General features: G+C 39.9%; 1 protein-coding gene across 4 annotated transcripts in view; it reads left to right on the forward strand.

Moving 5' to 3' along the window:
• Nucleotides 1-12,949, forward strand: part of Pds5b (PDS5 cohesin associated factor B) — a 128,195-nt gene that overhangs the window by 82,045 nt on the left and 33,201 nt on the right. For all 4 annotated transcript variants that reach the window (XM_029533530.1, XM_029533527.1, XM_029533528.1 and 1 more), the window contains 3 exons: nt 1,311-1,416; nt 6,460-6,620; nt 12,307-12,430. In XM_029533530.1, coding sequence (XP_029389390.1) covers nt 1,311-1,416; nt 6,460-6,620; nt 12,307-12,430 — 391 coding nt within the window. The remainder of the gene's footprint in view (nt 1-1,310; nt 1,417-6,459; nt 6,621-12,306; nt 12,431-12,949) is intronic.

A 12,949-nucleotide genomic window follows, 5' to 3' on the forward strand; every position in this document is an offset into this window, starting at 1 on the left:
GGGATTAGATGTGGACTGCTATTAACGCTGAGTGCTGTGTGCTGGGATTAGATGTGGACTGCTATTAACACTGAGCCATCTCTCCAGCCCCTTTGTTTTTTTTTAATCAAGTAACATTGAGTTTGAATTGAAATTATGAGAATTGACCGCTATTCTGAAATTGAATAGAAAATGAAAAATAATATGGACAGATATGGAAAACTTTTTATATTATGGAAACTAGAAAAATGTAAAAGCTCAGGTTGTTTCAGGTTTCTAAAACTTAAAACTGGTTAACATTTTCACAAGGGAGGTATACTGAGGGCCGGACAACCCCTTGGCTCCAGGGACTTAGTTATCCAGAAGGTTTATGAGAACATAAAGAGCAACAAGAATTAGCAGTTTCTGCTTATAATAAATCTGGAAGAATTTTAATATTTCTCTTGGTAATTTTATGGAATGAGAACTGCCTTATAGGCTCGGTCCAATGGCAGGTGTTGAATTAGACTCAGGAAGTGGCTGCAGAGCCTTCAGAGAGGTGCTGTGCTACCCTCAGGTAGTCTGGTTGGCTGGGCAGTGAGTGCCTTTAGGTCTCTGCATTTTATAGACGGGTGAATGGTGATACCTTTAAGGTTTTTCTTTTTTAAATTATAACTGATAAATATTTAAATAAGAAGAAAAAAATTCACCATTTTTTGGCTAATTGTATTTCTTTGGGGAAATTCTTTTATTTTTCTTTGGATACCTCAGAGGAACATTTTTGGTTTTTTGTTAATTGATTACAAGAATGATAAGGCTTGGCGCTTGTGAGGTGGCTCAGCGGGTAAGAGCACTGACTGCTTTTTCCAAAGGTCCTGAGTTCAAATCCCAGCAACCACATGGTGGCTCATAACCACCTGTAATGAGATCTGACGCCGTCTAAAGACAGCTACAGTATACTTATGTATAATAATAAATAAATCTTTGGGTTGAAGCAAGCAGGGACTGAGTGAGCGGGGTCTGTGGTTTCTGACTCTTAGATCTTTGTCTGACACAGAGTGTTATATCTTATATCGTAAATAGTTTTAGAACACTAGACCTTCTACAGAAAAGGCACTAGTAAAGGTACAGAAGGCATTCAAAGGGCACCTTGGTTTCAATTGAATGGGCAAAGGAAGAGAGCATACTTAGAAAAGACACTTTGCTGTAATTTGTCTTATAATAATGCCTGGGAAACAACCATTCAGAAATATTGTGTACTGTGTAACTGTTTAGTATTTAGGTGCTTTTCTCAGATACTGCTAACATATTATAGTTGGAAGAAATACCACTTCTGTTTTCTTATCCTCTAGTGCTCTTATCAAGCAAGTGAATAAATCAATAGATGGAACAGCAGATGATGAGGATGAGGGTGTTCCAACTGACCAAGCTATCAGGGCAGGCCTTGAGCTGCTGAAGGTAAGCACTTGTCTGAGTAGACAAGCAGGTTTTGTGTTTGTTTTAACGGCCTCACTGTAGCCCTGACTGTCTGAAGCATGATAGTGGGTACAGACCTGCTAGACTTGTCTTCCACATTCTGACATGGGGGCTTACACCACTTACCCCTAAGACTTGCTTCTCAAAGTTGTATGACCTAATGAGAAGGTGTCTTAGTTTAAATAAAGTCATCAAATGGAAATTTCTTCATGTTTCAGTTTTAAGTTCTGTTATCACACTTAATAGTTTAGAGGGCTACACTGAGGGCTCATTAGTGACGATAGAGAGTGCTGTTCAGAGTGAGCCTTTTGATGACTGCATGTCACCACACTGTTGACAACACAACAGTACTAACAGTATTTAGCAGCCTTTCATTCATAAACATTTCTTAAATTTCATTTTAATTAGTTTTATTTAGTTTACAACCATGCTGATTGTTTGGTTTTGTTTTTGTTGTTAAAGATAAGTATTTCTTAGTGACCAATTTTTTAAATGAGTGTTGGTTTTGAGCTGTTGTTGATATGGGCTGAGCAATTGGGACATTAGTTGCCTCTAAACACTTGTTCCAGTGTGATAGCTACACTGACAGCGTCTCATAGAGAGGCACGCATCTCACACAGAATCTCTCAGTGCATGCTCGCTCCTAGCAAAAGTAGTAAATGTGAAGTCGTGACTGCTGTACTTCGGCATATCATAGCATTGCTTCTGTCTTACTGTTGGCTATTTAGAGTTTTCAAGTTTTATTCATATAAACAGTACTAAAATAAAATTTGTGTGTAATGTCTTTTTCAAGCCAGAGTATCATTACTGGATCCAAGAGAATAAGGACCTTTGAATTTCTTTGAGATATACACATATAATTAAAAATTTTGTAGACACAATTTTTTATATATAAATTGTATGTTCTTTATAAAGAAATTGTATATAAAAACTCTTTTCATATCATTTTACAGAGAAATTTTTCCTATGTGCCATCCTCAGTATGGGAAAGTACCAATCTCTTTAATGTTTACAAATGTAATGTGCTAATCTGCTAAGTACAAACGGTATTGTAATCTCTACAGTATTGTGATCAACCTTCTATACATTAGTAATTTTTTTTTTTAAAGATTTATTTATTTATTATATTTAAGTACACTGTAGCTGACTTCAGACACTCCAGAAGAGGGCGTCAGATCTTGTTACGGATGGTTGTGAGCCACCATGTGGTTGCTGGGATTTGAACTCTGGACCTTCGGAAGAGCAGTCGGGTGCTCTTACCCACTGAGCCATCTCACCAGCCCCTTTTTTTGGTTTTTCAAGACAGGGTTTCTCTGTATAGCCCTGGCTGTCCTGGAACTCACTTTGTAAACCAGGCTGGCCTCGAACTCAGAAATCTGTCTGCCTCTGCCTGTTGAGTGCTGGGATTAAAGGCATGAGCCACCACACCGGGCCATGAGTAATTTCTGATTCTGTTAATTTTTTTATTGTTTGTATACCATCTGATAACTTAGCCTTTTCTTTAAAATTGTGATTTGAGTGAACTTTTAATTTTCTTTGCTTTTTATTAGGAAATATTTGATGAATAAAGATTATTATATTTAGGTTATAAACCGTGGTATCACAGTTAATACTACTAACAAATTAGTAGAATGTGATTTGGTCAGGTTTTGTCAATTTGACAAGGTACCTGAAAAAGTAAATTAAGAGAAGGACTTATCCTGGCTCATGATTCTCAGACCTTTGTCCAGAGTCACTTGGTTCCATTTGTCTCTGGGCCTGAGCTGAGGCAAGACTGTCATGGCAGGGAGTGTTATAGACTAGAGACGGTTACTTTTGTAGCAGTTGAGAAGCACAGAGGAAAGAAGGGCCCAGGGTTTCTTCCCCATATATACTCTTTCCACAAACACACGCCCTTCCAAGGCAACACTTGGCTGTGAATCCCTAAGTCCTTTGGGGAGGTCAGAATCTTCATAATCTAGTTAGTCTTCAGATGCCAATCATCTTGTGTCCAGAGAGGAGCCTCTGGGGAACGGTATTTCACCTTGGCATCTAAAGCTCGTGCTCATCTCATATTGTAGAACATGTTTAACATTTCATTTCTATTGTTTTCAAACAATTAAACTTAAAAATCTTTGAGGATCAAAGAACATCTTTCCTGAGAGTACTTGTGGAAAGTCAAAGACATATTACATGCTTTTGATGTGTACAAGGTATACCCGTCTGTTCCAAAATGGAGGCAGGGGTGTATAGAAAAGAGGGGTGGGACTGAAGCACGGCCAGCCTCCAGCCAGGGAAGCATTGGCTCCTGGAACTCTGCCCCATACCCTTTCTTCCATAGGACTTACAACCATTCTTATGGGCTGGTTCTGTGCACTGCCTACAATTTTTCTTAGTAGACATTTTGTGGACTGGCATCTCCATCTTTCTATGTTCTTCAGTACACTAGAACCCCGAGTTCACTCCTAGAACTGTGTATCACTCTGTCAGGGCTGTCAACAGGGAATCTGATCCTGATTTGAAGTCTGAATGGAAATTTCTACGACTCATAACAGTTGAAGTTTGCACATCTGGAAAGCTAGCATTAGATGGAAGATACCAAAGTTTGTCACCAAATCAAGCAGGCACTGGACACATTTGACTGTGGCTGCAGCAGTCATGCTGGGAAGTGATTTCTTATCTGAGTAGGATGTGCTAGAACCCTCTTGCTAAGGCCTTTCAAGGGGTTTTACACGCTCATATTCTTGAGTCTGTGCCCTCAAGGCATCTTTCCTACTGTCTTGAAGCAGAGTATTTGGCTTCTTCTTGCTGATCTCTTCAGTAACCACTGATTCTTCAACCCAACTTTCTTTATAGGTAAACTGCTGATTTTACATTCTTTGTTTGGTCTTTTTGTTCCTTATTCTTCATATAATACTGACTAAAAGCAGCCAGTAATCTTCATGCTATATTCCAAATACCAAAGTATTTTGACATTTTCCATACCAATTCTCTACCATCATTTTTAAATATAGCCTCATGCACATTCTCAGGGCCCCAACAAAACAGAGACAAGTTGCTAGACTTTACACAGTTGCCTTTCTCTAGGGCAGTTCCCAGGAGAACCCCAGTCAAACCTATAGTCCTTTCTGTTACTGCCAGCCTTCTTGGTTTTATCCCCCCCCCCCCAAGCTCCCACTGGAATCACATAGTAAACTCCAGCCAGAGAAGGCACCTGAGCCTTTTTCTAGCTGTCTTTCCCAGTTCCTCTATAAACCAGCTTCAAAGGCTTCTAAGCTACCCGATCAGATGTTGTCATGGTGCCAGTTTTCAGTACCCATTTTCTGTTTTAGGCAACCTGTCACATCACCATGATAAAATATCTGAGAAAAAACAAGGACTTACTTGGCTCAAAAATATAGAGATTATACCCCATGGTCACTTGTCTTTATCGTCTACCCGTGATGGGGCAGAAATATCATAGAGGGCGTACGCAGTAGACTATAGCTGACTGTCTTACGGCAGCCAGGACTCAGAGACAGAGTACAAGAGTTGTGTCCTTCAGAGGCATGCCCCAGGCACCTACATCTTATAGTCGAACCATATGAGACTATCAGCTCTGCTTACTCAGATTGTATTGAGTATTCAGAATGCTTTAGTAGTTTCCAGAGTGATTTTTATCTTTGCCATCACATCAATCATATATTTCCTTGAAATCTGTATTTATTTTATTGAATGTTTAGCTTTCTTATTTGCATCTTCATTAATAGTGTTATTTATTTGGATTATTTACAAATCTTTGAAATAAGACTATATATGTAGTATTTTTATGCTGTTTGGTATGTTTACATTTTGTATTCAGATTCCACTATCCTACACTTTGAATCCTGTCATGGGGCTTAGGCGATGGTTCAGTGGGTGACGTGCTTGCTTCATAAGCATGAGGACCAGAGTTTGGATCTCCAGGGTAAAAGAGACAGAGGCAGGCCACTCCGGGGGCCTTGTTTGCCAGCCTCAGAGTTTCAGATTTAATGGGAGACCCCATTTAGAAAGACAGAAGGTGAAGAGTTACAGAGGAAGGTACCACCACATGCTCACAGACAGATGCGCAGACTCATATATTTCGCACACACACTCACTCGACCAAAGAGGTTTTTTTGTTGTTGTTGTTGTTGTTTGTTTGTTAAAGTATGACCTATTATTGTGAAAGAATATATCAAGAAATGTTTGATGTGATTTTCTCCTACTAGGTATGTGTTTTTCTTGGGATTATTAATTTTCTACTACCTGTTTTTTGTTTGTTTTTTGAGTCTTAATGTGTAGACCAGGCTGGCCTCAGACTTAGAGAGATCTCCTGAGTGCTGGGATCAGAGGTGTGCCCCACTAGACCCAGCTCTATTGCAGCTTTTTTGTTATCTTTGTTTTTGTTTTTGAGATGGTCTTATGTGGCCTAAAGTGGCCTCACATTGTAGGTAGTTGAGGATAACTTTGACTTCCTGATCCTCGTGTGTCTATTCCTTGACAATGGGATTATAAGCATGCACCGTCATAATTAGTTCTGTGCAATGTGGGAATCAAATACAGGGCTGTGTGTGTGTTAGGAATGCGTTCTCCTAAGCTGGCTACATGGCTGTTGCCTCGCGAAAGTCTGCTATGATCCGAGTCCAGGCTTTTCAGATGCTGACCTCGTTGATCTCTGGATGACTTCTTTTATGTCTTTTACCGTGTCGATTTGGTTATTGTACCTTTTATGATAGTAGTATACATTTCCTAATTTATATTTTTTGAAAAAGTTAGCCCAGTCTCTTCTAATGGTTATTTAAGGGGAAAAAGTAATATTTTGTTAAACTTCCTGTGTCTCCCCTTTTCTCCTACCCTTTTGCCCTACTCTTAAAAAAATAATCATCAAAGTCCAAATTATTTTGACTAGAAATATATTTAACCTTCCACACAGGAACATTGTTAACCCTAAATTGATTTTTGACTAGTACTATTTCTAGTATGTTCTTTACATGTGCATTATAAACATGAAAAGAATTTACAGGCAATGTTTGTAACCCTTTGTAGGTGCTGTCTTTTACACACCCTATCTCATTTCACTCTGCTGAGACGTTTGAATCCCTTCTGGCTTGTCTGAAGATGGATGATGAGAAGGTGGCAGAAGCTGCCCTACAAATTTTCAAAAACACAGGAAGCAAAATTGAAGAGGATTTCCCTCACATCAGATCGTGAGCTTGGCTTTTTCTGATAAATATTTTGGATGTACTGTTTCTAGAGAATTTTTTGTTAATTATTTATGATTGAGTAGACTTTCCTTTCTTGTGAGAAAACATTGGTTGGTGTTTTAGGTTTATAAGATAGAAGACAAGCATGGTACATCTTTCTGATGCTTCAGTGTTGCTGAAAAACTTAAAGGCCATTTTATGATAAAGTAGTTCCTGGTGTACAATAGCACAGGATGGACAGTTCACATGGATCTAAGACACACTGAGAAATGTCAGAGGTGTTAATTTAGTTGTGTGTGTGTGAGTGTGTGTAAACATGTATGTGTGCTCTTTCGAGCACATCTGTGCAACTTCACCTGTGTAAGTCACAGGACAGCTCTCAGTCGAGTTGCTGTCTTTTCCTTGTGGATTCTGTGAGAATTGAACTCAGATCATCTCATGTGCACATTAAGTGGCTTTATCTACTGAGTAAAACAAGTACATCAAAAAGCAAGCAAGCGCCTATCAGAATTTTATATTGTCTGTTTGGAAAGAACCTTTGTTAACTTTCAAGTGGGCTCAGGGTATATATTTTTTAATGGGATGATGCTCTTGTTTACTGATTCCTGTAGCAGCCCTTGTGGTCCCATGGCCACCAGTCGTGTGTAAGCTGTTTCTCAACTGCCCTTGACTGCACTAGTTTCTTGCATTTACTTTGCATTTTTCTGATGGCTAAGGGAGTTGAGCACTTTTCGAAGTGTTTGTCTTATTTTGGTAAATGTCTATTCCATTAATTTGTCCAATACTGATTGATTTGGGGGGTGTGGATTTTGGTTTGTTGGGTGTTTTCAGTTTGGGATACTTTATAACTTCAAGATCCTAATTTCCTGTCAGACACACAGCTGTTAAGACTGTCTATCACTGTTACTATTTTTGTTGTTGTTGTTGTGCACTAGGTTCTGAATTTTGTGCAGTCCCATTTATTGATTCTTGGGATTATTTCCTGAGCTATTGATGTTATTTTCAGAAAGTCCTGGCCCATGCCTCTATCCGGAAGCTTCCTTCCCTCTAGATTTCCAGAGTCTTACTTTAAGGTCTTTGATGCACATTTATTCACAGTGAGACTTTATTTCCAAATGCTGAGGAAGGAGGTTCAGTTTGTCCTGTGCCATTTGCTGCAGAGGCTGACCCTTTCTCAGTGGATGCTTTTGTCACCGGCAAGCTTTAGGGCCTGTGCTTGTCTCTGCAAACACTCTGTGACTAAGTTTGGCTTCACATTTGCTTTATTAATTATCTAAGTAGTGGTGCCAGCCTGATTGTAGCTTCTTCCATTTGCTTGGTAAATGACTTTGACTCTGGAGTCTGTGTCACTGAAGCATGTCATCCAGGAGATAGCTGGTCAGCTAGTCTATGTCTTTTCATTGGAGAGTTAACAAAATTTGCCTTTGGTGAGTGAGAGAGGTTTGCTAATTCCTAAAAACTTTTGGTTATTTTCCTAGTTTGTTGGATTATTGTGTATTGCTTTATCTCTTCGCTGCTAGCAGTGGTGGTTTTAAGGGCTTACATTTTGAGTGTGATAGATTCCTCCCCAGGTCTTCTCTCTTCACTCTCTTCATCTTTTCCTCACATGAAACTGGTGTCCTCTGCTCTCTTGATTTCTTTCCTGTGCATGGTGTTCCTCTGGGTTTTCTTTTTCTTTTTCCTTGTTTTGCAGTGTTAATGTGATTTTTCCTTAGACCGTGAACATTTGTGTACCTGAGATAGGACATCGTTGATGGGGGTTGGGGGGAGAATTCCACCCCAGTTTGACCTGGTAAGCCATTGTGTTTATCTACAACCCTGTGGGTGAGAGGTTATTTGCAGGAGCTCCAGTGAGTCAAAGGCAGTTGCTTCACCAAAGCCAGCATGGGAGACAGCTGATAAGGGCTTCCTGCCCCACTGGGGAGACTTCCCCACAGTGTCCTCTGCCTTTACAGCCCTGTGGAGGGCTCTCAGGAGTGTAAATCTTCAGACTTGATGGAGCCTGGGAAACTTGATTAGCATCTTGATCCTTGTAAGTTCCCTGTGTCATGGGAGCCCCCAGCCTCCTTTTCTCTCCAGGAGAGAAGGACTCAGTTCTGTGAACACTGCGGCACTACAGCTGGGGTGGTTGCAGGGTTGCTTTACTTCATGCTGGCTTTAGAATGTCATCATGTCCTGGTCATTTCTGAAAGATAACTTTGCTGGATCTAGGAATCTGGTTAGCAGTAAAATGTGTGCTTTCCTGACTGTTAGGGATTCCCTGGGGGCAGTGTGGTGATTGCTGTGTGTTTGCTCTTGTGGCTTGGTGTTCGCCTCCTATAACAGTAAATAACACTCTTGTTTTACACGTTCTGTGTCTTGACTATGATGTGTTCTCAAGAGTTTCTCTGCTCATGTCGATTTGCCATTATAAATACCTCTTTGTGCTGGCATGCTCGTTTTGTTAGGTTTGGGAAGTTTCCTACAATTTTATTGAATAGATTCTCTAGGCCTTTACATTTCGTTGACCTCTCCTGCTGGATTCTTTTTTTTTTTTTTAAAGATTTATTTATTTATTTATTATATGTAAGTACCCTGTAGCTATCTTCAGACACTCCAGAAGAGGGCGTCAGATCTTGTTACAGATGGTTATGAGCCACCATGTGGTTGCTGGGATTTGAACTCCGGACCTTTGGAAGAGCAGTCGGGTGCTCTTACCCACTGAGCCATCTCACCAGCCCTCCTGCTGGATTCTTAAGTTTGGCATCTTGATATATAGTTCTACGTTTTTGGAAGTTGTTTTTAGATTTCACAGTGGGACAAATGGCTGAGGTGCTCACTTACATATCAAAGTGAACCTGGCCCCTAGGTTCTCCTTGCATCCCTCATCCCTTACCTGTTACAGTCTTCCTGGCTACCATAGCCCTTCCTCTACCATGAACTCCCCAGCCCTGGGAGCTGGGCTGCTCTTTCCTGTATAAGCTGACCTTTTTGGTTACTGGCCCTCTTTGTTCCTTTGGCCTCCTGGCTGCTGCACCTTGTTTTGCTCTTTCCCCTCCCCTTTCCCTTCCCCCTGTCTTCACATGGCCCCCAGCTCAGTCTGGTCATGTTCCCTCTCCATTCTCCCAGACGTCCTGCCTCTGTTTATGCTCTCCCGCATACCTATAATAAACTGTCTCCTCCTCTATACCTAGGAGCAGTCATGTTCTTTTCCAATTTATTTCTTTTTTTATTCAGTTGTCAGGATCATTTATTTACTCTCCTTTCAGTGTTTGGATATAGTGTTTCCTGTCCTTGTAACCGGCTCTCGTGAAGTTCTTTGAACTCTGTGGTCTGGTCTAGTGTAGTGTGAATTTTTCTGTTGTGCTTTTTTTTATTTGATTCCAGAGCTTTTTGTTTCCTGTATTTCTCAGCCCTTCCCTCCTGCCCAGTTTCTCCTCCGACTCTCTCTTCACTTTTCATCTGTGCTGCTGGCTCTCTGTTCCAGGCCCTGCACTGATTGATTAACCGCATTCTCCAGATTCAAGCCTCTTTGAAATTATTGATAACTTCTACAAGTAAACTTAGAAATTCTTTTCATCTTAGTATCCTTGAATTCAGTGGAGGAATTATGATCTTTTTGAGGACTCTTGTTTTTTTTTTTTATGCTGTGTGTGTGTGTGTGTGTGTGTGTGTGTGTGTGTGTGTGTTTCTGAGTTATGGTTGACGCGTCTGTTGTTTGGCTCTCTTGTAATCTGGAGATCCACTTAGTGAGCAGTTTTTTCTTGAAAGCTCACTCCCTAAAGAGTTCAAAGCAAACTGCTGTTACAGCAACTACACCAAACTAAAAAAGACAGAAAGATTTGAAATGATATACCATCAGTAATATAAAATTGAAAATGGTACAAGTGATATAAAATGTGCAATGGGTTAAAATCATTTAAGCAAACATAGATTAGCAAATGGTTGGGTTTAAAGAATCAGCCAGGGAGGGAGAGATTAGAACAGAAATAGAGGTAACTGAAAGAAAAAAGCCAACATGGTGACAGCTGCTGTCATCTTAGCACTTGGGAGGCAGAAGAGAGTTGGTTTCTGAGTTTGAAGTTAGTCTGGGCCACTCTAGCAAGCTCCTGGACATTCGAAGCTATATAGGAAGGACCCTGTCTGCACAGGTTCAAGCCTGATGGAGTCCCACCCCTAATCAAGGAGCTATCTGTAATTGATACCTGTTGTGAAGAAAAAAATGTTTCTCCAGTGGAGTCTCACTGGTTCTGTTAACTTCACTGTAGGCCTCATGCCCAGGAGAAGTTGGCTAAGACAAAATTAATTCATTAGTAATTTTGTAAACTTTTTTTACTCTCATTTTGCTTTGTTTGGGCATTTTTGACTTACTGATCTTTTGCTTGTGTATTTTGGTTTTTGCGTGTGTCTATGTGTGTTTGTGTTGCTTGTTTTTTTGAAGAGAGAGAGAAAAACCAGAAAGACTGGGTGGAAAGGACATGATCAATCCATGATGTAAACAGAAGTAGTATAGTAACAGTGTCGAGGAAGGCAGAAGATAGTAATAAACAAAAGGAAAGATTTTTCAGTAATGAAAACTAGCACACATGATAAGAGCAAGGAAGGAACGAAGTTAAAAAGCTAAACTTTTATTATTAAGAATAATAAGCTAGGGCTGGAGAGATGGCTCAGTGGGTAAGAACACCCGACTGCTCTTCCAAAGGTCCTGAGTTCAAATCCCAGCAACCACATGGTGACTCACAACCACCCATAACAAGATCTGACGCCCCTTTCTGGAAGTGTCTGAAGACAGCTACAGTGTACTTACATATATAAATAAAATAAATGATATTTTTTAAAAAAATTAAGGAATAATAAGCTAAAGCCAAATAGTACTAAAAGTACAGTAGAAAGGGGAAGGAAATACACATGAAAAGGGAGAGGATATTGCCAACAGTGGAAAACGGAACGAGCGTGGATAAGTGTCAGAAGGGGAGGAATAGAAAGTAAAAAGCCTTTTAAAATGTGGGATAACATATCATTAACAGTATAGTAAAATAGGAAACATAGAGGGGAGAATTCCCCCAAGTGTGTTGGAATGGCTTCTTAGACTGCACAGCTAGGAGATGTCTGCCTGAGCCGTCCTGACTGTAGTCATTTCCCTGTGTGTAGTAGGGCTGTCTGTGCACTGAGACTGGAGTCTAGTTTTTAGCTTGTTGGTCCCTCTTTCTTGATGAATATCGGCTGGGTTGTTTACTTGAGTAAGGACTACACCACTGAAGACAACGATGCCCCTTCCGTGGCAACCATTTACTAACTGCCTATACTACTTCTGTTTGGATGGGTTGGGCCTTCTGAGAGCCCCCTTTCCCCCTTGATGGAATGTTCTCTTGTGTAGGTGGTTGTACCTGCTGTGGCTTCCTGGGCACCATAGACATGTCATGTCGAGAAGTCGGTATTTGACAGACTCCTCCATCCTTCTTCACTTAGGTTTCTTTGCCCTTCCTCTGTCTGTAGTGCTCACCGAGCCTTGGAGAGGGTGATCACAATGGCGATCCTGTTGAAGGCCAAGCACGCAGCATTTACTCGTTTGACAAATTATGAATTTCTGTAGTAACAGTTCTTCTCTACAAGCAGAAGTTTCTCTGACCATGGTTGAGCCAGTACCAAGTTCGAGACCTAAACATAAATTATTCTTTAATATTTATTGCATTTATTTATTTATTTATAGAGCCTTGCTTCCTGTACTACATCACAAATCCAAAAAAGGACCACCTCGGCAGGCCAAATACGCCATCCATTGTATTCATGCCATATTTTCTAGTAAAGAGACCCAGTTTGCACAGATATTTGAGGTAATGAAAAAAATTTGATTTCTTAAAAAATAAATACTAACTTTGCAGAAGATTGTCTTTTGGATATTGTGTACTGTCAAGATGTAAATTGGTAAAATCAGCGTCAGTGGTAGTTAAAAGAGGACAACTGGCTTTTCATAGGTTAAGACTACTTCAGGCTCAGGATTGAACTGCAGGATGCTGTTTACACTGCTGGACGTATTAGGTTTTGGGTATTTTTCACTGAGTGCTTATTGTATATACTCATAGTTAGTGATAGTGTTACTCTGTCAGTTTGCAAGTTTAACAGTTTGAAATTTGAGTGTAATTTAGTCCAATTGGTAATGTAAATAAGTTTAGATTTAATGGCTAAGCTAACTGCTAATATAAAATGTGTATTTTTAATGTTTCATACTATTTTCTCTACATGTTAAATAACTTTCACCTTGAATAGTGTTTTATTGTAGCCAACTATGAGAATAGTCTCTGCATTATAATTAAAATAAACTAGCAGAAATATCTGTAAAAATTGGTTATAAT

Source organism: Mus pahari, chromosome 23, assembly GCF_900095145.1.
Source record: "Mus pahari chromosome 23, PAHARI_EIJ_v1.1, whole genome shotgun sequence".
Classification (NCBI taxonomy): Eukaryota; Metazoa; Chordata; class Mammalia; order Rodentia; family Muridae; genus Mus; species Mus pahari.